Source organism: Equus przewalskii, chromosome 27 (genome assembly GCF_037783145.1).
Source record: "Equus przewalskii isolate Varuska chromosome 27, EquPr2, whole genome shotgun sequence".
NCBI lineage: Eukaryota > Metazoa > Chordata > Mammalia > Perissodactyla > Equidae > Equus > Equus przewalskii.
The window spans coordinates 27,161,923-27,189,736 of record NC_091857.1 but is presented as its reverse complement, the minus strand read 5'-3'; the positions used below and the strand labels follow the sequence as shown (position 1 = coordinate 27,189,736).

The following is a 27,814-nucleotide window of genomic DNA, read 5'->3' as shown; positions in this document are numbered from 1 at the left end:
CTGTGGCATTAATGACGAAGACACTAGACCTATTTTGTGTATCTGGGAACTTAATTGGTTTGAGGGTCACATATCATTAGAGAACATCACTTTCCAGCAATAGAAAAGATAAGTTGCCTGTGTACCCATCTTCTAGATTAAACGGTAAATTGGTTCATGTTTTAAAAAAACCTCTCTAAACATCAATGTTAAGGAGGGTGGAGTATGTGGCTAGTTACGACCAACACTCTTGTACTCAATAAAGAGAATTACAACCTGACTCATGCCATTTTCAGTTTATCCAAAGATCATAAAATGTGTTTATAGTGCTACCAATATTATAGGGATTACATATAAATATGAATTTTGAATACACACACACAGGAGTAGATGTGCACTCAATGCCAGCGTGGATGTTTCCTGATATCGCAAATGGGGAGGACACTCATCTGATTACTAAATTCTCATAAATGAGACACGAGAGATTTTTAGAGCTTCTTGCAGGAAAGTTCAGCTATTTGTGTACTCTTGACTGAGGAGTGCCTCTCCTCTCTGGAGGAAGGTTTGCCTTTTCCACAAGCTGCAGAAAAGATAGTGTGCGTCAGCAATCTGAAAAGCTGGCTCCATCAAATCCACTTTGACCATGAAGTGCTGTGCTTCATGCTCAGTCAGAGTGACCTCAAATCCACTTCATTCAGGTTGCACTAGGTGGACAATGGTCAGGGCCTTTCACATTTCTTTAAATTAAATCTTGAAAGATATTAATTACTTGGTGTTTAATGTGCCCATTTTGCACATGAGGAAAGTGAAACTCAGAGAAGTTACACATGAGGTTATTATAACTAGACAGTGCCAAATTCATGAACTCTGGCTGTATTTTCTCTGACTACATAAGCCAGCTCTTGTTGCTTCACTATTCAGAAAGATGGTCCTGGGCCAGCTCTGGTGGCCTAGTGGTTAAGTTTGATGCTCTCCCCTCGGCGGCCCAGGTTCAGTTCCCAGGTACAGACCTACACTGCTCATCTATCAGTGGCCATGCTGTGACAGCAGCTCACATATAAAATAGAGGAAGATTGGCAACAAATGTTAGCTCAGGTAAAATCTTCCTCAGCAAAAAAAGGAAGTTTGCAACAGATGTTAGCTCAGGGTGTGTCTTTCTCAGCACAAAAAAAAAAAAAAAAAAAAAGGAAAAGAAAGAAAGATGATCCTGGTTTTGAGAACTGGGGGGAGCAAGAATGCGACCCTATAGAAGATCTATTATTTTCCCAGCTCAGTGCATACATCCAAAAGCATGTTTCTAGAGACAATGGAATAAGTAGTCACCCTAAATGAAACTCCTCAAAGATTTCATAAAAGTCCATTTATCCAAATAGAGTGGTAAAGATTGAGTTATAGGGTTCAGTAACATTATGAAGCTAAGACATTTTGTTTTTGGCAGACTAGTCTAGGAATTTCCACTTCCTTTCCACGTATAAATACATTCTGATTCCAAACAATCAACAGAAAAATAAAGCTTTAGAACACAAATCAATCATAGTTAGATTGTCTTTCTTAAAGAACCAGAAAAATGCAAATTATTTCAAAAGCGTTTGTGTATGGAAGCTACCTACTGACAAACAATAATATGGAAACAGGTTATAAAAATAAACTCTCTTTATATGTGCGATAATAAGCTGAAATTCACTTAGATAAATATCCAAGGAGATGTGACATTTTTTAAAATAGAAACTATAAAAATATGTATGCTAACACCTTCAGTTTCATGATAATAAAAGACAGAACAGTGACCCATAATCTCATTGGGTGTGGATCTAAGCAAAGATTGTCAAAGCTTTCCAGGTCACCATTCTTCAAAGCGAAAAATACTCTTGAATGTGATATCCCTGCCAAGTTTCCCAGAAGATGCTTTAGATTTTGAATTCAGATTGCATTGCCAAAGAACAGAAAATAAGTTTTAATTCCCAAGTTAAAAATTTTCAACACTTGTCACTTCTAAAAATACAATATTAATGTTGTTAAGTATTTACATATACATATTTTGATTTTACCAAAAAATGGCTATAAAGGAATTCTCCCCAATTACGTGAATCCATTTGTGGGTTTTTAACAGCAATGTCAAGGAGTTGTCAAGACTTATAAAAAACATGATTCTTAAAGAAGCAGTTGACCTATACTATGAAAGAGATTGAGCAAGGAAGACAAGCTTGATTTTGGAATGACAATTATCTGAAGGATGTGATATAGATGATAGATATTTTATAGGTTGGTGGGATAACTGCTTGGTAGACAAATAAAATGTATGAGCAGGAGGATGGGCTATAGATGGAACCTACACCCAGCAGCCAAGATATATTAGCAATAGGTCTAGCAAGTAATAGTTACACTTCAGCAACCTGTTCTTTGCAATGTCAGCAAGACCTAACCTTCCCACTCTACCATGTCTTATAAGAATTGCTGCTCCAGGAACTATGGCTCTCACTACTTTGGGAATTCCTGCTGTGTTCCTGTTACCTCACCCAGAACTCTCTGTTCTACTGAGGTGAGCTGTGGAGATGCCCCCTGTTTTCCTAGTAGCAGCCTGGGCAGCAACACACTCCATAACAATTTCCATGAGCCCTGAGGTGAATCCGTGAGCTGCCAAACAACTAGCTATGAGGGCAATGCCTGTAGCCTTTCTGGCTGTTCTCTTATTGTTTCTGATGTGTTCAGATCCCATCAAGGAACTAGCTGTCTTGCGCTCACATCCCGTGGGTCCAGTTACTGCCATCCAGCATCTTGTAGTCAATCTTTGAGCTACCACCTTTTAAGTTACCAGTCCTGTGGCTGTCAACCACTGAACTACCTTTCCTATGATCATCGATTCCTGAGATATTGTGGATGCCAACCTCTTAACTACATGTCCTACTGCTACAGACCCACGAACTACACATACAGGGAATTTCAACCGTACTCTTCTTTGAGCAACTGGTAATATGTTTATTAAAGTCATAAAGAAAAGCTAGAAACAACCTCATGCTTGCTGTCCCTGAGAGATCATTCAGTTTCACATCAATGGCTCTTCTTATTCTACACGATTTATTCTATCTCATGTAATTCTATACTAAATCTCCTCAATGAGAATTTTCTTTGCTTTAGGTGTTCTTATCACTTACTTTTATTTAAAAAAAAATTTGATGTTCTCAACCTGGATGAAATTCTTTTCCTCCATTTTCTTCCTAATTAAAGTACACCTTGGCATAAAAATCATGCTTTTCATGTTGTTATCATTTATGTGTACCTTATTTTATGTCTAGTTACTCCTTTGGGTTATGTCAATAGCTTTAGGTGACACTGATGATTTTTATACTCTGGATTAGTTATGGGGAATATAGAAATTGTCCAGAGGTAAAGAAAACGATTCATTAAAAAGAATCTGTACAATATACACATATTAAAGTAAATGGAGAAATATGCCTTGTTGACTGTTAAAGTGTTCATGCAGTATATGTCTGCATTTGGGGTTTGGCATTAAGATCTTTCAGGTAATAGTAAATTTAGCCTCAGAGGGACTCTACCAGTTACAGTTAAGTGTTGCAACAAATAATCACTCAAATATATAATGGTTTAAACACATTCTTATCCTTCCAGTAATACTGGACAGGGAAGCAGGTCAGCAGAGAAGCCCTCCTCCATGCAGACATTTCAAGATTAGCTGATAGAGACTGTACTCTTTAAGATGTGACTGCCAAGATGACCCTAAGGTTTATATTCCATTTTAGCTAAGTATGGAATACAACTTCTTGGCCCTACCAACCACAGGGGATATAATACACTTATAGGCTCAGGAGGAAGAGAGGAACGTAAAATTGGTAGAGCATCCGATAGTCTCTGGAACAAGGAATAATTTGAGGTACATTTGGGTAGAAAAAGAAAATATCCACCTACTGCCACATTATATCTAAGATTCCAACTTACAACTGTGGAAAATGTAACTTTATTTGTTTTGCATAATTCTGATATTTGATGCACTTGCTTCAGTTTACCAAATCTTGTTGTGTGCAGTATTGTTTTCAACTTGCACTGTAACTACAGGACTATAGTCCTATTTCCTAACATTATTATTTTTCAAATTTCAGTTTCTCAGTTGCTCATCTCAACTTAAAACTGCCATATCTCACTAATATGACCTTTTGCCAACTCAATTTGATGTCCGTAAGCAGGCACTATGGCTTGATTTTTATCATTGCTGACATGAGTATTTACTACTGCATGGGGAGCACGGAGAACAACTACCATGTGTTGGTTACTTCTTTATATTACCGCAATAATCCTTATTGCCACTCTCTTGGACCAAAATTATCATTTCTTTTTATTTTTACCAGCAAGAAGACTTAGGTTCAGAAAAATCAAAGTTGCCTAACAATGAAAAATATATATATTAAGTTTCAGAAAACAGTTGCCATTCAAATCCATGTCTGTCTGTTCTCGAATTTATGTCAAATTGTAAGAGTCCTAAAGATGGAAATTCAACATAATTGAATGGTTCACAGTCTACAAGAAAAATAAATATGCTTTATAAACATAAGAAATATGTCACTAATTTTATCATCCCTCCATTTTGAAATGATTCCTTCCATTCAAAAATACAAAATGTAAGCCAATATGGGAAAATGTGATTAGATAATATAAAAAGCACATTTTTCAACTGTGAAATACTTTGAATTTACTGGAAACCTCTCTCTTGAGAAGCTGTAGTCATTGTCTACAACATTTAGATCTCTTTGATGGTCAATACATATGTTATGTGAATCAATTACTCATATCAATTATTTTTTCAGTTCTATAAATATATAAAGTAAGTTACAGAGAATTTTTTTTTAAAAGGAGATGACTGTCTCCATTCATTACTACGTTCAAAACATATCTATTGAATAATTAATATGTGACTCACACTATTCTATTTATTATAATACAGCGGTGAGCAAATAGAACTGATTCCTGCTGTCATGGACCTTGACTTCTAGTAAAGTAGATGATCAATACACTTAAATAATTTAATGTATAATTAGAACTCATAATCAGTACTATGAAGGAAATAAGTCTATTTATAGAGAATATAAACGTTGGAGATAGAGGCTACAAATGAGATGGGATGGACTGTGGAGTCCTCTCTAAGTAATAAAATATTAAGGCCTGAAAGAAGAAAACAAAACAGCTGTACAAAGAGCAGAGGGAATCATACTGCAGGAATAGGAAACTAAATGTATTTCAGGAGCAGTGATTAAAAAGAGTTTGGTAGATTCAAGAGACTGAAAGGAGATTGGTGTGGCTAGAGTGTTGAGGAACAAGAGGAGGGTAGAATGAGACGAGATTGTGAAGGTAGACAAGGCCTAGAATATCCAAGGTCTTGGAATACATATTTTTCATTTTATTTTCAGGAAATAAAAAGCTTATTAAGGTTTTAAATAAGAGAATGACTTTCATTCTAAAAATATTATTCTGGCCTTCCAATTTCCAGTCCAGCACGTAAAGAGCTTGGAAGTAGTCACTGTGGACTGATTATAAAAAGTGTAACATACTTGTAATGAGGATACTAGGAAAAGAAAGAAGGAAAGGAACAGAAGAAATATGTGAAGCCATAATGATTGAGAATTCCCCCAAATTAGTGGTAGAAACCAAACCACAGATCAAGGAAGTTCAGAGAATACAATCAAGATAAATTCCAAAATATCCACAACTTAAGCATATTATAGTCAACTTGCAGAAATCAAGGAAAATAGAAAAATTTTGAAAGGCCAGGGAGAAGAAAAACACCTTACCTATAGAGGAACAAGGAGAAGAATTATGTCATACTTCTCTTCAGACACCACTCAAGGAAGAAGAAGAGGAAACGAAATATTTAAAGCATTGAAAGAAAAAACCCACCAACCTAGAATTCTGTGTCCAGTGAAATTATCTTTGAAAAGTGAAGGTGAAATTGAGACTTTCTCAGATAAACAAAATTTAAGGGTATTCATCACCAGTAGACCTCTCTTGTAAGAACTAAAAACAATCCTTTGGAATGAAGAAAAATATACAGGTCAGCTATTTGGAAATACATAAAGGAAAAAGAATTAGAAAATGAATAAATAAATATTACTCTGACCATAGGATAAGGAACAAATTAGAAGCATGAAGAGTGAAAGTAGGTAGGTAAGTTGTATAATTGTGAAGATGATGACAGCTTGGAGGAACTAAGATAAGATAGCACAAATGGATAGAAGCAGATACATTTTGGACAAATGTAGAAGAAAGAAACTTAGTACTTGCTTATTGTTTATATGTGGTAAGGGAAAGAAAAGAATCAAGAGTGACATGTTGATCCATGGCTTATGAAACCAGGTAGATAATTTTTTACTTACTAGGATGGGGAAGTATACGAGAGAAAATTTTGAGGAATCAAATCAAAAATTTGACTAAAATATTTGAGTTGGCTAATGGAGAAAGAAAAACCATCAAAGGTAAGGTATCAAACAGACATCTGGGATTTTAAAAATTCTTATCTCAGTATTAAAAATAATCATTTAATTTATTAAACATTCAAAAATGTACATTAGTTGTCTACATTGTCCCAGAAACACAATAGGTGATGTTGATATGAATAAGATTTGGTCTCTGACCTCAAGGAGGTCAAAGACTTATAAGCTAGAGAGGCTTTAAGCAAACAGATTCAACATCATGTTTAAGTGCATTAATTAATTTGTTAATAAAGTTCTATAGAGGAAAGAAAAAGAAAAACGGAAAGTAAAATGGAGAAAACGGTCTTAGGGAGCACTCACCTTCCAGATATGGCTCATAGTACATATTATTTGTCTATGTATACGTTGGAATTGTTATATGTTTAAAATATGACAATGTAAGGTATAGTGCTACTAAATCCTTGAGTGAGCATTGCTTGTTCTGGGCGAGGTTGATATAGATATGACAAGAAGAAAGAAATTCCAAATTTCCATATTGGGATCAAAATGAAGAAACCCATAGTATTTCAAAGAAAGGATGAATAAGAATTGACAAAGTGGATTTCTTGCCTATCTCTATACACAACCAGGACAAGTAAGCCAATACAAAAATGACTTCCAACTCCTATATTAGCATGGAGAAAATCAAATGGAATATTTGTGGGAGCTGGCCCAGTGGCGTAATGGTTGTTTACGTGCTCTACTTTGGTGGCCTGGGATTCACAGGCTTGGATCCTGGGCGTGGACCTATGCACCACTTATCAAGCCATGCTGTGGTAGGCATCCCACATATAAAATAGAGGAAGACAGGCACAGATGTTAGTTCAGGGCTGGTCTTCCTCAGCAAAAAGAGGAGGATGGGCAGTGGATGTTAGCTGAGGGCTAATTTTCCTCACTAAAAAAAAGAAAAAAGTAGAATGTTTAGGGCATCATGCATGGAAATGAGTAAAGAGATGCAGAAAGTATCTCTGAGACAATGATTCCTGATCTGCTGTAACGAATGCACAATTGTTCCCAGGAGGCACAATAGGGAAGGGTGTCTAGAAGAGGAGAAGTTTGTGCAAAGTCTCTGAGATTGAAAAAGCAAGGTTTAGGACATTTTGAATGTTTAAATGAAACTTAAATATGAAGATTCTGGAGCAGGATAACAGAGATAGGCTGACAACACATCTTGGTGCCAGATATTGTAAACCCTACGTAGGTTGTTCAGGAATGTGGACTTTATGATGTAGGCAACAGACAGTCGTAGAAATCTGTCCTTTAAAAAAAACTCTAAGGAAAATATAGAGAACTTATTAGACTTATTGACTCTAAATAAGAATTAGTTAATTAACTAAAAGTGTTAATTAACTATTATGTGAAAACAAAAATATCACAAAATCTCAGATGTAATTTTCATGGATTTGAGTTAGTTTCATCATAACCTCAACCAATCATTTCTAACAAAAGATATAACTTCTCAGTAGTTTTTTTGTTATTTTATCTCAAGTTGTTGAGCTTGGCAACTACATGGAGATATAACAAACATAAAGAAGTTCTCTGTAGACATTACGCAGAATTATAAACAGAATTACAAATAATAAATTAGGACACATGTCAGCTAGGTATGTGTATTGGGCCTTTCCTGCATTTGTTGTTAAGATGTGATAAATGGTTGATGATACCAGGCTTCTCTCATTTACATGTCCTGCATCTAACTTACATTTTAATTACTGATGATTAATGATGGCATCATATTTAGCTTAATAACTCCAGCCTCAATGATGTCCCAGTTATCAGTTCTATGGCAGTTCTACAGAGATCAATCTATTTTCACTATGGTATAAAAAATAAGATTTTAGTTTTCTTTTTGAAACTCATATGTAGCATGCCTACACGCTGAGGAAGAGATTTTATAGACTGGTTGATTATCACTTGTTTTCAAACTTTACAAAGAACAAAAGAAGTGAAGAGAATCTTGAACTAAATCATGAGGAATGTAGGCGTGGCACACACAAAAACACTATTTTGGTTGGGAGTTATCAACATGAGAGGAGGAATCTTCTTTGTAAGCATGTAAGAATGTGAAAGATTTCATTTATCTGGAGGGCTTAACGTTCTTAGAGGAGATGGGAAAATTGTTAAATAGACTTCTCAGACTCTCAACTCTTGACTCCAATCTCTTCTGTTATTTTCTATCAGAAACAGGCCTCACACTGATGTGAAGTGATCTGAGGCTTGCTTTGAGGAAGAATGTGGTACAGTGACTTTGAAAATTCCCCACGTGGGATGTCAAATATCTTTGCTTCCACTGCCTGAAACAAGAAAGGTGAAATTCAGAGAAGAGGTGAAACAAAAATTGTGAAATTCAGACCTTACATTCCATCTGCACCAAATGTCATGTTTTTTGTGACTTTTAGAAAGAAATAAAATATCAAAAATAACATATCACAAGTGTGTTCACCCAACCCCCTTTGTGCATGCTTGTATGGGTGTATGATTTCTCCTCACTTTTATGTGAAAAGCTCTATGAACATTTTTTAATATCTTTCTTCAGGAAAAACTGCAGCAGCCTCTAGACTCTTCAATGGACAATAGAGAGACAATGGGTACAGGTGAGAAAAGAGGATTCTGCAGAGGGGAAGTGACTTCACGGCTGCTGATGTCACCCTCAACGGCCGGATTCCTCAAAAGGAACCAGGACTTTGTGCAATAGGAAAGCATCCACCAAAAGGATTATCAAGGACACTCTCAGATGCCAAGTGGCTGCTTGGAATCTTTACTCTCCTCCACTCGTTCCCAAGTACATCATTTTTGACCACTTGGGAAACAGCTTGAAAAGAGATATTTGGAGAACTACTCACTCCAGGAAATAGATGTCTGTAAAGATTAATTCACATCTTTGGAGGAAAATCCAAAATGAGGCCCAGAGATTTTTCCTTCTGTGGTGTCCAAGTGTGAACTTTTCAGACATCTATCTTCTTGTGATATTAAAACCTTTCTTAATCCTTGCTTACTTTAATTGCATGATGACCGAAGTATCTTAGTAGAATATCTCAGGTAAAGATATTCATTAGTTCAGGAATGCTAGCTGATGGCTTTTGATATCGTGTTTATTCTTACTTGAATGCCACCAATCGGATGTATGACATTTTTACTAGTAAACGCAAATATGTCATCAATGTTACCATGTAAAAATATCACATATATCTCTCCAAGTCTTTGGAAACCAAACTCCACTTTAAATATGAAAAATTTCAAGTTGTCAGGGTGGAGTTCTTTAAAATGTACTCTAAGATGCTTACATGAAATTGAATGACAAATATACAGAGAATAACACCACACAATTAAAATCTCAGCTGAGTATTAAAAATAGAAAATAATATGAGATTTTCCATCTGGCAAATCCGATAAGTTTTGATATGTAGGAAGTATTTTAGTACATCAACACTTCCTCCAGGTATTGCAACATTAAGTCTCTTGTTCAAAGATGAAGACTACGCCTTCCTGTGTTGTTCCTTATGGATAATGACTACGATAAACATCCATTCAGACTCCTTGTAATCAGGTATAACTGAGGGGTGGGAACAGAACCAAAGCAGAGAATATACAAAGGTGACTAGATCATACATTCTCAAGTCTGATAAACAAGGGAAAGATTGGGATGGCAGATATCTACAAGACAAACACTAGACTCATTTTATGGATGAGTGGGAAGTCATTATTATAGGCAGCACAACAATGAACTAATAAGATGTTATGTTGCAAACTGATCTAAAATATGGGGAGGAGAAGAATCCGAATATATATTCACCAAGGTATTTAAGCAATCTGGTCTAGTTTCCCATAGACCTCAACAAGCTGCTCTTTGCTGCTTTTCTGAAATCCTTACTTCAGATTCTACCATGTCATCCAACATCTACTGTTCTGGAAACTATAACTTCCACTCTCTTGGGAGTTACTGCCATACTCCTGTTAACTCATCCACTGCTCTTAACTTTACTGGTGTGAACTGTGGTGATGCTGTCTGCTTACCCAGCCAAAACAGAACGTGGCTTCTGGACAACTTGCCAGAGACTTGCAGTAAACATTCCAGCTACCAATCATCCAGTTGTGTGCCCAAAACCTGTGAAATTTCTGGCTACTCTTCCACTACGTACTGTGTCTCCAGGCCCTGCAGAGCAACCAGTTGTTTTCCCATCAATTCTTACCTCTCCAGTTCCCGTCAACCATCAATGTGTAACAGACCTCAGAACTATTTGTCCAGTAGTTGCTGTTCCCAGAACCACCACTCATATCGCTGTCAGCAGCAGAGCTTCATCTTCTGTGGGTATCAACCACTGAATTTTGCATCCAGCACCTGCCATCCTTTGAGATATCTCTCCTATGACTGTCAATCTCTAGATTATGTGTCCAGAAACTTCAGACCCCTGGACCATGTGTCTCATAGTTTTCAATTTGTTCCGTACAGATACGGCAGTTTCCAACCAGCTTGTTTTTCTGTTGGTACTTGGCAATCTCCACTTATTAGAAGATCATGCTGAATTGTCATTCCAGCGTCTTGCCAGATAGCTTTGTAAAGAAGTGTCAACTTTAGGCTGAGGAATTGTTCTTTGGCTGATGGATCAATGTGCTTTTAGTTCAGTTACTGTTTTAACCTACATTCTTTTCTTGATCACGTTCTAAGTGATTGTAATTGTTGGCTTATTCACTAGAATATTCTTGCTATAGGCTTCTTGATTCCCCTGCTAGTAACATGTTCTTAAGTAGGAAGAAAATTTTTCATGGTTATTTTTAAATAAACCTCCTTCAAATGATTTAGAAAATAGTATCTTTTTATTATCTCCATGAAGTTAAAGCCTTTTAGTTTTACTAAATCAAATATATTTAAAGAAACAAAAACAAAGAGTGTCTGAAGAAAGCTAGCAAGATAGATATTTTCAAGGTCCTGATTGAACATGTGATACTACTTGAGCATTCAATGTGCATGTGTATTTTCCAACACATAAAAACGGGAATCATGAAGGGCCTTTAATCAGAATAGACTATGTTTCATCACAGTAACTAACAACTTCAAAATTAAAGAAGCTTAAAGTTACAATGGTTCATTTATCACTCATACTACACATTCATTGTTCCAGCTCCAAAATCATTCTCATTCTAGGATCCAGGAATAAAGGGTCTTTATTATCTTGAATATTGCTAGTAGAGGCCAGGGGAAGATAGCAAGAGAATCACCCACCAACTCTATATATGTCTCGTAATACATCATTGAACAGAGCAAGTTACGATGGCCACTCTACCTTATAGGATAAAACACAAAAGGGTTCCATAAATTCTAGCTCTAAACAATGGAAAGCACAACATTATTTTTGCCTTGTGAATCAAACTTAAGAAGCACTTCCTCTCCACCGCCTCACGGATCGTTGCGTAGAGGACATCACTATTACTTTGAAGTTATTTCTCTCTTTTATTCATGTATGTAACTAACTAATTAATTCAGTTTTTCCATGTACTCAGTGGGGGTTTGTTCTTTCTACAAGCAGCTTCTTGTATCCACCATACTGGTCACTTTCAATGTGCTACCATACCATTAATCAATAATCTCCCATGAACACGCGTATGAAAAAATATTATTCTCTTCATTTTTACAAATAAGGAAACTCACATAGGGTAAGAAACTTGCCCAAAGACCCACTTAAGTTGTATTCCAAAGACTTTCCTTTATCCTCCAAATTATTTACAGTCTTTTTCATTTAGGTGGTGATGAATCTGGAAGCCACTTGGAAGTTGTTAATAATTTGGTGACCTTGATCTTCAGCTCCGGGACTGGCAAGACTAAACTGCAAATAAAACTATTTCTTTTCTGCCTCAGCCACAGCTCACCCTTGTCTCTGGGCTGACTAATTCTAATGGTATGTAAACCCACGTCCTCTCTAGATGTCTTACTTCCCATGTAGATGAGAGGAAATACCTTCAACTTATTCAGTTCCTCCAAGTTGAATGTTATATATAAAATTGTATATATATACCACTTATGTAGATTGTAGCAACTTGTCTAGCCTAAAACAGCCTCTTCTGGTGCATTTATTTTCTTTCTTCTTTTCTGATGCACTCATACAAAATGCAATCGATTTTAAATGAGACCCAATAATAATAATGATAATGAAAATAATAATATTTAATAATAATAATACTAACAAAGATTATAGACTGATGAAAATGATGAAAGCTAACAACTAAATACTAACTATATTTCATAACCTTTGCTTGACTATCTTCATAGCCACCTATGGAGAAAATACTATTATTCACTCCATTTTGAAGATGTGGAAACTGAGTTACAGAAACATTTGGTAGTTAATCGATACTCCAAGTGAGCATCAGAGATAAGATTAGATCCCAGGAAACCTGAGTAGTATTACTGAGCACTTATTCCTAACAACTGCATATGCACTCTTCCAGGAACTAGTGAATGACACATGGGACAGGAAAATACGGGTTAAATAAGAGGAATCATTAGTAATTTGTTGTCAAACAAGACATTTTTCTTAACTACATGGGGTAGAACTATTCATTTTTGACATTAACTTTTAGAGGAGACAGAGATTATGGGAGGTTTATATATGTGCAACATCCGAATTAATTAACAATATTTTTCTTTAGTCTGGTGACTGGAATTTCCTAAATAAGAGCTTTAGCAAATTAGAAAGAAAAGTAACATTTAATTTACATCTACTATGTACCATGTACTTTCTTAGGTATTTTCACGTTTATTGTCTCATCCAATCCTCACAACAGTCCTGCAAAGTATGCGCTATTAGCTCTGGTTTTACATAAGAAAGTACTAAGGTACTGAGAGAGAACAATTTTCCAAGGTTGCACACTAATAAATATGTTTCAGTAGTATTCAGTAAGAGAGTGATTCATAACTCATTCAGGCACAATCATGACCATTCCATCTCAAAATGCCACTCTTATTACATCTATATCGCATTCCATTCATGCTGTGTTTTCTGAAAAGGTAAGCACAAATCCAACTCACATTCCTGTCTCTCCACCCACTTATCTTACTATTTTAAAAATGATTTATCTTCATTTACTCCTATTTCCTAAATTTTTGATTTTGCCCATCTGTCCCATTCTGAAACAGTTCATGATCTATGAAGCCAACATCGCAAATATAGCTAGAATGTCCACCATTGTGTGTAGACTCAATACTTAAAATTTAGCTGTTATGTAAGTATGTATTTGCATACATTTTGCTTTTTTAAATCATGAAATCACTGTTGCATCATTTAACAGAACTCTGGCAAGTGGAATTAGAACACAATTTTATATAAGGTAGCAAAAAAAGAAGATAAAATTTCATCACGACCTAAAAGACTAGAAGGTGACCTCTATTATTTTCTTTAAGGGCCATTTACTGGAAACTTTAGTTTCATTTATCTTCTATGTTTACTCTAAAGGATTTTTAACCTTTGGAAAAAATTGGGAAAGAGTTCCATAACTCTTTTTTAATGAGTAGTAAGGAATTTTCTGCCTCATTAGATAAAGGGAGTTTGTTTCTTATTCTTCAGAAAGCATGAGAACTTCTCTGACTTTCTGATGGCGAGAAAGCTTATTCCTTGAATGTTAAACTTGCCCTAGATACAGAACGCAAACTCCTCAAACTACATAAAGACTATCTGTTAGAGTTACCCATATTTTTCCAACACAATGCATTAGCTTCCTGTGGCTGCTATAATGGTTTACCACAAAACAACAGAAATTTATTCTCTTAAAATTCTGGAAGCCCAAAGTCAAAATTCAGTTTCACTGAACTAGAGGCAGGACTTCAACAGGGCAGATTCCTTCAGGAGTCTCTAGATGAAAATCTGTTCCCCGCCTCTTCCAGCTTCTTGAGGTTGTTAGCATTCCTTCATTTACGACAGCATCACTCCAATCTCTGCTTCTGTCATTGCATTTCCTTCTCTCTGATCTACTGCCTTCTTCTTATACGAACTCCCGTGATTACATCACAAGAGTAATCCACCTCAAGATCCTTAATCACATCTGCAAAGACCTGTTTGACACATAAGGTAATATTCACATGTTCCAGGGACTAGAAGTGGACATCTTGAGGGGGAGAATCTTATTCAGCTTTCCACACATAGAAAATATTATAAATAGGAAAATTAATGGAAGGGAAGATCCTTTTAATAATTAAGTGAAAACAGGGTAATACATATGCTTCTCCAAAGCCTTCAGAGGACAATGCCACCCAAAGGGCAATGGTCTTTACTTTCTCCTAAAACTTACCTTGTTATGAACTTGGTATTTGCTCTGTTACTGATGCTGTCTGCTCAGTCTCTTGCCAAGATGGAGACTAAAGTAGCAGGCTTCTGTAAAGGTATGATTTACAGAAAATGGTGGGTGAACGGGGAGTGATGGTTACCTATGAGTGTGATGAGTGAGTAACAAGGTAAAACATGAAAGCAAATGAGAGGAGCTGAGCCAACTTTGCCTTTGCAAATCTCAATGTTTGACTGTTTAGAAGATTATTGTACTGAAATAAATTTAAACATGTTGTAAAGTCTCACGCTGTGAATATTGGTTACAATATGTGATGTTCTACATTACTTATTTTGTTGAATTTACACTAGTGTGAATGATATTAATTTAAAATTCTCTACCATTTAATGCTAAGTTGGAAGACGGGGTATGTAAGATTTACAGCTGACTGACCCATTCTTTCTGTTTATGTTTCTGTTTTTCCCTCAAATCTGTTACAAGGAAGCCTAAAATAAAACTCTAGGTAACCATGGCATGATAGAGAGATGCAGAAATAAAGCTCCGTCGATCTCTGGACTCTGCTATATAACACTGGGATCAAGTAACTTAGTGGAAAGTTGGCTGTCAACAGCCTTATGTATTTATTTCCTATTTTTCCTGCCTCAGCATTGAAAATTTCTACACAAAATTCCAGGATGCTCTATCACCAAACAATTTGCTGAAAATATGGTTCCCTGATCTTGACCCTTTTCGCCTGAGAGACACTTTACAAGATAGCAAAATGTGGATAATGAAGAGTTGCTTACAGAATAAATTCGTCACTTTTTTTTTCTTTTGAGGAAGATTAGCCCTGAGCTAACTGCTGCCAATCCTCCTCTTTTTGCTGAGGAAGACTGGCCCTGAGCTAACATCCGTGCCCATCTTCCTCTACTTTATAAGTGGGACACCTACCACAGCATGGCTTGCCAAGCAGTGCCATGTCCGCACCCAAGATCCAAACCAGCAACCCCTGGACCACCGAGGCAGAACTTGTGAACTTAACCGCTGCGCCACTGGACCGGCCCCTAAATTTGTCACTTTACAGAGTAAATACTAAGAGAAGCTCTGAGAAAACCCAGATTGAAAAAGAGATGTTTGGAGACTATCTGTATGTTTAAATTGGTATGTATTTTAAAAATCTAGCTGAGAAGCAGAGAATGGGGAGGGAAATCTAATTGTCTTCTGTGAGGACACTGTCTTTTAAAAACTATTCCTGTAGTTTTTCCTACCTGAAGAAGTTGGTACTATCCTTTGTCTGAACTCATCATGTTAATAGCGCATTGCTGTTTCCAATTCAATAGACGCTGTGCAGATGAATTACAGTTTGCACTTTCAAAACCAAAAAGTCAATTCTTTAGTTTAAATTAAAATCTTAAAACTTTTAAGAAAAATCTTAAAATTTCTTCGGCCTTCACCATAAGAGTGAAAAGTGTTGTTTAATAGGCACGGTGCCTATAAGAACTGTTCAGTCTTTCAAATAAAATTTTTAAACACAGTCAATCCCCTTTGTGGGTCTAAACCGAAAATAACTACATTCTTCAAGAGAGGAATGAAATAAAGCCCGTGTGCATGAAAAAGCAAATGAAGAATAAGTAAAACTTACTTTGGGAGAAATGTAGAAAAATGCTATACATCTGACTGCAACTGGGTTGTATGGCAGAGACAATAGAATGTATAGTGTATAATCTTTGTCAATTAGGAAGGTACAATCTTGAGAAACTGGCCTTCTTTGGTGTTATATAGTGCAGAAGCTTTTTAAGAAAGGGATCTCATAGACTTCTTGGTTACTTAGCAACCACTGACCCATGGGGACAAATTCATTTTTGGCCTCGTATAGGTCACTAAGTCTCACTGGGATTGCTGTGAATCTTACAGATGGAATTCTCTAAACACATCAGATGAGAAGTTGTCACCAATACGTGGCCTGGCACAGTTAAGAGTATAGCACATATTTGGGGGAAACAGTTTTTTCTCTTGGTAGTTCAATGCTTTACTCTCTCTTTTGAGCGACAATGTGGAGACAGCCAAAGTATTCAGCTTATTTCAGAATATAGGATCAAGTCTGCAGTATTTTGCAGTAGTCAAAAGAGTGGACAAGCACAGCTTCCTTGTTTTGCTTGAATCCTTGTTAACCTTTTAATAACCATGTCACAGAAGCCTATAGACATGTTAACCAGTGATTGACAGATGGGAGTTTGCCCATTAACATTAAAATCACTGTTCACAGAACCTATGGTCTACAGATGATAACTCATGGGTGATGGTCAAAATGGCTAAATTAGATACCTTGAAGAATCAAAATAAACTTATTTTTATATGAATGTGAAGACGTTAGCAGCTGTAGCTAAACAAGACACTAATGAGATGTTGCTGTGTTGTTGTCCCAGGCAGTGAGAAGGAAGAGAGTCTGGAGACAATCACCAGGGAAGATATAAAAAGTCCTCAGGTCACACAGCCTCACCATACCTTCGCAGCCATCACTGAGCATGCACTCGGGTTCCATGTCTCTTCTGGGCTATCCTGGGGATTGCAGTGGCACATCCTACAGAACTCACTGTTACGTCCCTGTGACTTCTTCTGTTGCTCTTTGCTCCAGTGATGTAAGCCCTACCTTCGGGATCTGCTTACCCAGTAGCTACCAAGGAAATCTATGGCTTCTGGACAACTGCCAAGAAACCTATGGTGAAGCACCAAGCTGCGACTCTCCCAGCTGTGAGCCCAAGATCTGCACCACAAGTTGTGACCCATCCAACTCCTGTGTGCCCTGCAACTCTCCAACGGTGGGAAAAGTATGCAATGCCTGTGAAACTACCAACATTGGACCCAGCCCCAGCTGCAGCCCATGCACTCAGACCAAGGGGTATGTATCCAATTGCTACACATCCAGCCAATGTACATCTAAAGCTTGCCAGACCATCAGCAATGGCTTCAAATGCTGTGGACAACTTAACTGCTTATCCAAGAATTTCCGACCCCTAAACCACTGCAGATTGGGTAGTTTGGGGTATAGAAGCTACCAAAATCTTGGCTTCATACCCAGTGGCTTCTCACCATCATGTCATATCACCAGCAGATGCCAATCCCAAAATTATTTAACAAGAAATTGCCAATACCCATGTTATGGGCCCATAAGCTGCCAACCGCTGAGCTATTTTTCTAGAAATTTCCGGTCTCTGAGCTGTATACCAAGTACCTTCCCTCCTCTGAGGTATTTATGCAGTGGCTGCAGATCTCTGAATTACTATTGATCAACTTATTGCATTTATAGCTGCTGGAAATTGTCCAAGGGGGCAGATTTTACTAAGTAGTCACTTTCTCCAATATTCTGCTGAATTACTTCATGTGTCTTAAGACTCTTACTCATTAACTTCAAATATAACTTCAGGACTTATTAACCACAACCATTATCATCTGCTGGCTTTTTTCTGTTGCTCTGTTAATGCCCTTTGTGCTGAAGGCTCACCTTGAAGGTAGTATTACTGTTTCTGAGATTAACCATGATGAACACACTGAAGAGATTCCACATGAAATGCAACCATTGCCAGGTTTGTAATTTGGGCTATCACTGTCACTTGTCTACCAATGTGATTATCACCTACCTTTCTTGATGAATTGGAGCCTCCTTGTTTTGACTGCTGATTCCAGCACATTATTTCAGATCCTTTTACTTTCTACCAATAGTTTCGTCAACTGCCTAACTAGCAAGCTTGCTACCAAGCTAAGACATAACATTCTTCTAAACGTACTGAGTTGGGCCATTTCATCCTTCCCCCACTGACTGATTATAAGGATGTGCAAACAGCAATGTCCAACTAGAGTTCAAAATCAGAAGACCTTGAGCAAATCTTCTCTTCCAAGGAAGCCATGAAACAGAATTGACTGGCACTCAGCTTTTGTGCTCAATGCCTCGGAGAGAGCCTCAGAAGTGGCAGAAGCACAAAAATTGTTTGTTGAAAGAATAACAAAATACCCTTATAGATTCCTTATGATTAGTGATAATCTATGTTCAGGATTCTGTTATAATCCTCCCCTGATGAATTATTCCTTTCTGATTCCAGAAAAGGTCCTGGCTCCTACCTAATAAATTTCTTTTCAGAAATAATGATTTTCATTATGCCTTATTTCATATTCACTAAGGTTTTATCAGTGTCTGGGCAATATGCACAGTATTGTCAAAGCACTAGTTCACTGCCATTTAGTTTGTATTCTAAATTAAAAATATAAAGTGGATAGAATATGAATTCCCAGGACTTTGTTTTGTTTTGTTTTATTTTTAATACATTAAGTGGTATTTCTCTTAGAGTGTCTGTGGTTGAGATTTATACAGAGAAATTTGGGGAAAACATTTATACAATGAATCAATTTAGTAAAAAGTATATAAAGTATTAAATATACAAATATTTGTACACAAAATATGTATATTTATTGGTTTTGTAGCTAAAGTGTGGCCTTTGGAATAGATTTAATATTGAACCCTCTGAGAAGTGATTTAACTTCTATAAAACAGCTATCCAAAAAATGAAAATACAATCATCTATCTCAGTGGTAAAATATAATATCTATCCTAAGAATTTTTGTAAGTAGAAAGTAAGTCATGTTTAAAGTCGAAGCAAATGGTTCCTGGAGATGGGTGTAAACTGGAGATTGGAAGGATCTGAAAGATCATCAGTGTTAATAGTCAATGACTAAAATTAAAACTCATGAAGCATGCAAATGGAGCTACCGTTTTATTTAGTCATTCAGTAGGTCTACTATTATAGGAAAGGCTTATAGAAGGAATACTAATGCATTGCTCCTGCTTGAACACATCTGGGGACAATCAAGTCACTCCTTTGTGAGTTCATTCAATTTTCAGAGAATTCTATTTGTTGAAAATTTCTTCTTTATATTGAGAAAAATCTAATTGTCCTTAGCAATCATTCATTGACTATATAGGACCAGTTTAATTCCTTTAATATAGAACAGATGTTCAAGTATTTGAAAATAACTCCTATCTGTTTCAGATGTGTATTCAGTTGTCCAAACTAAACATACATTCTTTCTCTTAAGAAATTTTAATAGAAAACCTATTCTTTGAGGCGTTGAATGAAACTCTTTGGGAATAGCAAGATTTATAGATCCTGTTCTCGAGAACTATTCAGAGGAGTAATATACTGAAACAAACACAATACTGTCTCAACCATTTTAGGTGCTATATAAAAAGAATCAGGGGAAGAACTCTAACTGAAAGAATGAGAGAATACTTGGTGGAAGAAGTGATATTGGAGTAATACCTGAATGGTGAGGTGCCTGGGATGCAAAGATGCGAGAAGATGCAAAGGAAAGTGAGAGTAATGAACACATTTGGAAAGAGACGTAGTTTAGTTTGATTCAAGGAAAGCAAACAGACGATCACCAGTGAAAAAATTGAGGGAAAATACAGGACATTAGGTTAAGTATCTTGGATATGAAACACTTCCTTAAATAAGAATAAACAAATAAATAATAATTATGAAATGAAAGATTTATAAATATGGCTACATCAAAACCAAAAGCTCCTGATCAGAGAAGATATCATAAAGAAACAAAACATAAGCAAGAGTATGTGTGGGACGTGAGGGGCATATGAGAAGTCGCTGTACATTCCACTCAATTATTCTGGAAACCTAAAACGTAATAAAAGTTATTAGTTAGAAAATCAAATAAGCAAACAAAAAGGACAAAAAACAAAAGATTGAGAGAAAATATGCAACATAAAATTACTGCCCAGAATATTTAAGAACTTCTACTAACAAAAAAAAAGGAAAAAGAACAAATGGCTCAGAAAATAAACAAAGAATATGAGCAATTACTAATAAAGGAAATACAAACGGTCAATAAACATATTGAAAAATGTTCAACCAAGCAGTAATTAGTAACTATAAAGATATTATTTTTCCCCATCCATTTGGAAACATTTCTAAGTTACTTACATCAACTTAAAAATGTACTCACACACTGAAGGTGGTAACAGAATTTGACAGAGCTGCTCTGGATATGAATATTTAAAATGCACACAATGTATGACCAGGTAATTCCACTTCTTAATAGTTCCCCTGCAGAAATATTCTTTCAAGTTTTACAATATTCATTTCTGCACTGCCCAGATACTGAAAAATTGGAAACAACAGATAAGTCCATCAAAGGAGACTATAAAATAAAATGCAATGTAGTCATTTAATAAATATTTTATAAGAATTTTAAAAAGTGGCATAGATTGCAACAAATTGTATGATGAAAGACATACAAAAGAAAAAATGATTTATAAAAATGTGATAAAGTGTGACATGTTTTATGCATAACCACACACAAACATTTCTCTATGCAATATATATTATATATACACCCAGAGTATTTTTTATAGAATAAACAACTAGAAAAGCACAACCCAAGTTGTGTCGGCTTTGGGGGAGTTTTAGGAATGGTAGTTGTTATTTCTCAAAGTGACTTTTAGTTCAGCTTTGAGCCCCTGTGTAATTAAAAGCTAAACAAAATAGCAGTGCTGAGAAATAAAGTTGGTCCCACCCTATAAGTTTGCGGAGTACAAAACTAACAACCTTCTGTATGCTACTGTTAATAAAAAGGTTGAATAGCAAAGTGAAATAAGCATTAGCCTCTATAGCACATTGCCTTCTAGAAAACTACAGAATGTGAAGATTTATATATATCTGTCCTGTTTGATTTCAGTTAGGCAAAGAATACGCTTAGTAAATAACATACTATGTCCATAGCACCACTGGAAGCTGATTTGTAGAACCCAGTAGAGGTCTTTAAAATTTGCACTTAAAAATTCGTAAGTGAATCACTTCTTTCCCCATACATTTCACTACACAGCTGACAAACACTTTCTGCCTCCTCAATAACACAGACCATCTATTTTTTCATTTTTTTAACTACTTCTAAATTTAAAATATTACTTTCTATAGCTGTGAAAATGTTACAAATCCAAATATAAGCATTCAAGTCTTTTTTTTAAGGCTTATCCCCCCCTTTCATACACAGCAAAGAAAGGAATACAATGAATTCACATGTACATTTACTATCCTAAATGCTATAACTCAAACAAATCTCTACCTTGGAATTTATATGATGCACAATCTACGTAATGGATGATTAAAGTCTCTATTTTAATTCGTACACCTGAAAGTTTATGTGTAGATGACTAACAGTTTACTTTATAATGAAGTTTAAAGAGTAGATAAAGCTACCACATTTGGCATGCTATCAAAGGTGTGAATATTGCGTAATTTTCATGTTTATTTCTTTCTACTATCTTAAAACTGTATTATTAGCCAATATCTTTTTGGACATTTCATTCAAATGCTGTATTTTCTAAAGAATGAGAAATAATTCTACATAATTTCTAAGCTCAATGCAAACATTAATAGATTTTTAGGGGGGCTGGCCCGGTGGTGCAGTGGTTAAGTTCGCACGTTCCGCTTCTCAGTGGCCTGGGGTTCGCTGGTTCGGATCCCAGGTGTGGACATGGCACTGCTTGGCACACCATGCTGTGGTAGGCATCCCACATATAAGGTAGAGGAAGATGGGCACGGATGTTAGCTCAGGGCCAGTCTTCCTCAGCAAAAAGAGGAGGACTGGCAGTAGCTAGCTCAGGGCTAATCTTCCTCAAAATAAATAAATAAATAAAATAAAAAATAAAAATAGATTTTTAAATACTTTGTTCTATTGAATTTCTTATTTATGTCTTTTTCTTTGAGCTCTGCATGAAATGCTTATCAAAGTTCTCAATATACAGCTACTGTGATACACATAATTCGCTTAAGGAAAATGAATCTCATCTATCAGGAAGCCTTGATGAATAGTGGTCTCACATGACAGTTCAATTAACCATACTGTCACTCCCAATATCACGAAAGAATATTTCAAAACCATGCAACTCTATATGTATTCATAACTACCAACACTGTACGGTCTGTGCTAAAATTTCCACCCACACTAGTGCCTGCTGAAATCATATTTCCTAGATTCACTTCAGGAGTGAATCAGAAGTGAAGTAAATCCTTGATCAGATGTGTGTATGTGTTGTCTCAGAGCTAATAAAATTATTTCATCAACTACTTTACTATGCTCACTGTGCCTGTTCTTTTTGTCTTTTGTTTTAATGTGATTGACAGTTGGTACTCAGCAAATTACTGAGCTGTGTGTCTATAGTCAGGTCACTGACAGATCAGAAGAGAATGGAAGCTCAGATTTCGCCTTTGTTTACTGCACCTTACAGTCAGGAGTCCTGAAAACTCTAGATGATGTGATTGTTGCCTGCTGTCATTCCAGGGCCTCACATATGTAAAGGGAATATTATTCAAAACTGGGAAGTAATTCTCTTAATTTTTTTTAAATCAAAGATATACAACTTCCAAATATACACTTAGATTCTGTTACCTAAAAGAATGATGTTAAAGTTTCTTTATCTAAAGAATAAAGATTCTAAATCCGGAATTACTTCTTTCAAGAAATAAAGAGTAAAGATTTCAAGTTCAGAATCCTTTCTTTCAAGAAACAATTATGATGAAAATAATTATTCTTGTCATTATTGCTACTTTTCACTGTGAACCATTTCTCATCTGGAGTGTGGGCACTGAGAATGGGGGGATTAAAAATTGTACTACCAGAGTCTGCCCTTTCTTATCAATCTGCATCTTTTCTCAGTCATCTCTCATAAGTAATAGACTTTTCTGAGCTCATCTCTCTCAGACTGGGGAAAACATTGGCTCTTTGTACTACAAAGACCAGGTGCCATATGAATCTTGATTCACTTTGAGGAATATCTGTTGGCCTACGGACTCAAAGAAATATACTAAGGCTTCTTTGATGGTATATTTATTGTGTGTGGCCTTATGATTCACATACCATGAGTGCAGCAGGGTGATTTGCAGAACTTGAATTTTAATCCTGAATCTGCCCCTTACATGTTGTACAGCCTAAGCTGTCCTTTACCCCGTGAGCCTTTATAAAGTGAGAATTAAGTGAGAAAGTACATAAGATGCTCTGACCCAGTGCCTGAGAATAGTGCTCAACAAATGGCAGTAAATTCTATTATGTTGAAAAGCAAAGAGACCCTGGAACTCACCAACACTACGGGCTTTTTTCTGTAGATAGTATGATAGAGAACCAGAACCCAAGGTCCTAGAGCGAGTCAGTTACTTGGGAAACTAGAATCAGAATCCAGATTCCCTTTGTTCTAGTCCAGCGTATTAGCAGGACAGACTTTTTCCTCACTAGTTCCTATGAGGAGTGAATTTCCCCTAAATACCCTTCTAACTCCTCTTTAATCCTTTACTCATTCAGCTTCTGGAGCGGGGGTGGGGGACAATAACCTTTATGATTGATAAATGTGAGAAGAATAACTGGGCATGTGCCTTTCAGCCTTGACCTTCTCTCTCGGGAGTTTCTCTTCCTTCATGTACAAACTGCCCGCCAGATGATGGTCCCACGGCTTTCTCCACAATGGGAAATTTCTCCCGGACCCATGCTGCCCTGATGTGGATAAATCTGATTCTAGGGTTCAGTGTCAGCAAGCCCATTTGTTTTAATAGACCTAACTCTACAACTTGACCTCTGTCGGTAATAAAGGTGATATGTGTACCTACCTGTAATTTATTTCACTTTCAATTTTTAAGTGCACAGAACCCACTTAGTAATAAGGAGTAGTCTCTCAGAACCCCAACATAGCGTTTTCTAAAATAAGTCATCCAGCTTATCACTTAACAGAAGATTATCTATACCCTATGAAATAACTCACTAACGAATATATGTACTACAAAATGCAACCAGGATGCAATTATTTTAAACAGAGTTCATGGTGTAAAGTAAATCAGATAACAGTGCTGCACTCCATTATGGCTTTTTCCATTGTGGTTATCATATTAGGAAGCAAATTGAACTTGCAATTAGAAAATATTTGATAGAAGACCCTTACATTTTTTTAACTCAGTGTTATGAGTAGAAGCAATAAATGATGGAACAGGAAGTGTATGAAGAGAGCACGTATCTTTTAGACCCGATAAAGTTATTATGAAACACCCAACATTGTCACTCCAAGATCAGATTGCGCCATTTACACTTCATTTGATGCCTTGAAGTGAAGAAACTAAGGGAAAGATGCCAAGAACAGCAAGTCTCCAGTGTATATAACCTTTCACTCTAGGCTAAGACATTGTCCTGAAGTAATGAATCATATGAATTTCCATTCTATGACACACAGAGCAAGAGAGTACATGGCAATGAATCAAATGGGTAATACCTACAGAAGAAAAATACTTAAAAAATTGGATACAAGACAGAAGTAAGATCTTTGGAGAGAACATTATAGAGCTTATAAATTGTGTTCCTGATCTTTTATAAATTTGAGGGAAGTAGTGTAGCATGGGAATAAACAAGTTTTCAAACAAAAGGCTAACTTGAGTCAACAGAGCTCTTAATTTCTGGCTTGGAACACACAGCATGTGTCACCACCATTGACAATGAGAGAAGAGGGTGGGTGGGGGGAGATGTGAGGGACTGGGGAGGGAGAGAAAGGGAGAGAGGGAAAGGGATGGGGATAAAAGTGGAAGGTTGGTGGAAAAAGAAAGAGAAAGGAAAGGAAGGGGATTGCTCAACCCTTTTCCAGAAACCCCCCTTCCTGCCCCCACATGAGAATCATTAACTTGAAAACTCATAACCTTGACATCCCAGTAAACTAGAGTCCCTCAAACTGGAAACCAGTCAATTGCATCCTGCCCCAGGCCTCCTTCCCATGGTGGTCCACATGTAACCCCCAGACTTGCATCTCCTTCATGCTTATAAATGTGAGTCACAAATGAAGTCTGAATTCCTACTAAAGCTAACAGATCCTTTGAAAATTATCCTGCAACAAGATAAAGGCAGTAACTATGCTAACTTTATGAATAATTGTGAATAAATATGTTTGCTTATAGATATGTGTGTATAAGTACACATTTATTCCTTTTTTATCATGATTCTTAAACTTCTGTGTGTATCCAGAAGTCATAGCTCTACTGCTTTCGAAAATACTTATTTACCACTTCTTCTGTTTTAATTATCTGTTTAACACTTGGGCATAGCAATCGTAAGAAGTGTGTCATCTCCATAACTTAGAAAACTAATGATAAAGAAGAGAGAACTTAATCAGGATACATGTTTCCTTTTCTTCTTGTCTCTCTTGAAATGCAGGTAATGGAGATTTTAAGCACCACAGCACAATCTGGCCTGAAGCATAGAACATCTACATTTCTCATGCTTTCAGGTAAAATATAGTGCTGTTATAAAATATTAATAGAAACATAGTATAAAAACATTTCCACTAACCTGGTATGACAGCTCTGTTCGACAGAAATGGTTGTGGCAGTTTTCAAGGAAGCTATTGCTGCTCATTCCAGAAGAAGCATAAACTCATTGGCCTAAATAGCTCCTAACCAACCTGATTGCAAAACAAAGATTTCAGGTGATGACAGTTAAACCAAACACCAAACCAGCCCAAATCTTTCTTCGCTAATTTAAATATAGGCCCCAATTTTATTTTTTTAATTCCAATGAAATCCATGTTCTATCCTAATCAAGAATAAGCAGACCTCAACCCAGAGTCCTAAGCCCTGAAGTTCTATTGTTTCTAATAGTTACTAAACAACATTTCATGTAATCAACATCTATTTACCAAGTTTCATTATTTTATTCTATACATGAATATTTTGAGATATTTGGCATTATTTCCTTGTAAGAAACTTTAGAAATGTCGATGCAACGTGTTCTAAAATAAGCTGGTAAAGGCAGAGGGTTGTCATGATCACTGGCCAAAGGGGTGGCGGTGTCAGTGGACAAGGTTTTTAGAGACAGTGTGTTGATTTTAAAATGTCTGTGCCTGATCCCATGGAGGGCCCTATCCACTTTTCCATCCCGTCAGAGAGCATGGAACCAAAAAACAATTCCAGCCAAGTCATTTATGTCCATGTCTTTAAAATACAAAACCAATGAATTTTTTTAAGTGAACAGTCTTTCAACTTTTCTGTATAAAAACTAAAGGCCATTTGGATGGTTACCTGGTGACCTCTGGGAAGCATGCATGTTTGTGGGAAGTGGCTATAGTGTGGCCTGTCACTGCGGCAACAACAGATGGTTGGGGACAATGGAACTGGGCTTGGGGTCAGGGGACCATTCTCCAGTTCTATTTTCTGCTAAATAGTAGTGTGACTAAGACAAAAACACATTTTTCTCCCTGGGTCTCAGTTTTCCTACCAGTGAAATGTGGAGGCTGAACTAATGAACGCTTGTACCTCTAAAATATGATGATACTATCATTCTAGATATAATCTGTGTTAAAATCCTTTATGGTGTGTGACCATGCCTTCCTTCCATATGTTACCTTCCCAAACTACTTATCAGGATCCATCCAAGCTTAGCCAACGCCTTTTAATGATACAGGTGTATTCTAATTACATGTGGCAAATAAACTGTTAAACCATGAGAGATGCATTTAGTTCTGTACATCCTAATCATCAAATTGCCAAGAGTTACCTATGGAAGCTTTGCATCAAACCTATGTGGTTCCTCAAGACCCTGCGTTTTGGCTAATGCTAGTCTACGTTTGAAGGGAAGGAAAATAAAGGAAACACACATAGGAGATCTGAATTTCCTCCATGAGCTAATTTTCTGAGATGAAGCTGCAAACTGCAGTCATTTTAACTCAGAAATTCCACCCTTCTTGTAAAACATGTACATCTAAGTACACTGGTAAAACCTGCCTTGGCCCCCAGGCTAGATTGTTAAAGCGTTTCACTAGACACCAGCCCCTGACGTCTGACGGATCACATTTCACAACTGCATAAACTAATGTCATAATAAGGTAATAATAAGGTAGACCCTAGTGTTGACTATTTAATTTCTACAACTTATTAATCTTTTAAAAGAGTAAAATAATAATAAGTGTGACATATTTTTGTAAGCAATATGTTAACTTGGGTTTGGTTGAGCTGGCATCGGGACTTCTTCCAACAGTTGGTGAAAAGGATTACTGATTCATACGTTCCTTCCTCATT

At 36.5% G+C, this 27,814-nt stretch overlaps 2 protein-coding genes and 1 long non-coding RNA gene across 7 annotated transcripts in view; 2 read left to right on the top strand and 1 right to left on the bottom strand.

Moving 5' to 3' along the window:
* Positions 1-23,925, bottom strand: part of LOC139079791 (uncharacterized) — a 92,544-nt gene extending 68,619 nt beyond the window's left edge. For 2 of the 5 annotated variants that reach the window (XR_011533726.1, XR_011533724.1), the window contains exons 1-2: positions 23,854-23,911; positions 14,736-14,818 (exon numbers count right to left, since the gene is read on the bottom strand). This is a non-coding gene — a long non-coding RNA (uncharacterized lncRNA). Of the gene's footprint in view, positions 1-14,735; positions 14,819-20,698; positions 20,876-23,853 lie in introns of all 5 variants that reach the window. The other 3 variants (XR_011533723.1, XR_011533727.1, XR_011533725.1) reach the window with 3 other exon arrangements.
* Positions 10,297-11,102, top strand: KRTAP25-1 (keratin associated protein 25-1). The gene has a single exon (XM_008537478.2). The coding sequence runs from the start codon at positions 10,340-10,342 to the stop codon at positions 10,976-10,978; it is 639 nt and encodes a 212-aa protein (XP_008535700.2). The 5' UTR covers positions 10,297-10,339; the 3' UTR covers positions 10,979-11,102.
* On the top strand, positions 17,199-18,849 carry KRTAP24-1 (keratin associated protein 24-1). Its single transcript, XM_008537466.2, has one exon. It carries the CDS (start codon positions 17,234-17,236, stop codon positions 17,993-17,995), a length of 762 nt encoding a protein of 253 aa, XP_008535688.1. The 5' UTR covers positions 17,199-17,233; the 3' UTR covers positions 17,996-18,849.
* Positions 23,926-27,814: the final 3,889 nt, after the last annotated feature.

Excerpts from the sequence above, each read along its gene's own strand:
- KRTAP24-1 (XM_008537466.2), top strand. The coding sequence starts at position 17,234 with ATGCACTCGGGTTCCATGTCTCTTCTGGGCTATCCTGGGGATTGCAGT.
- KRTAP25-1 (XM_008537478.2), top strand. The coding sequence starts at position 10,340 with ATGTCATCCAACATCTACTGTTCTGGAAACTATAACTTCCACTCTCTT.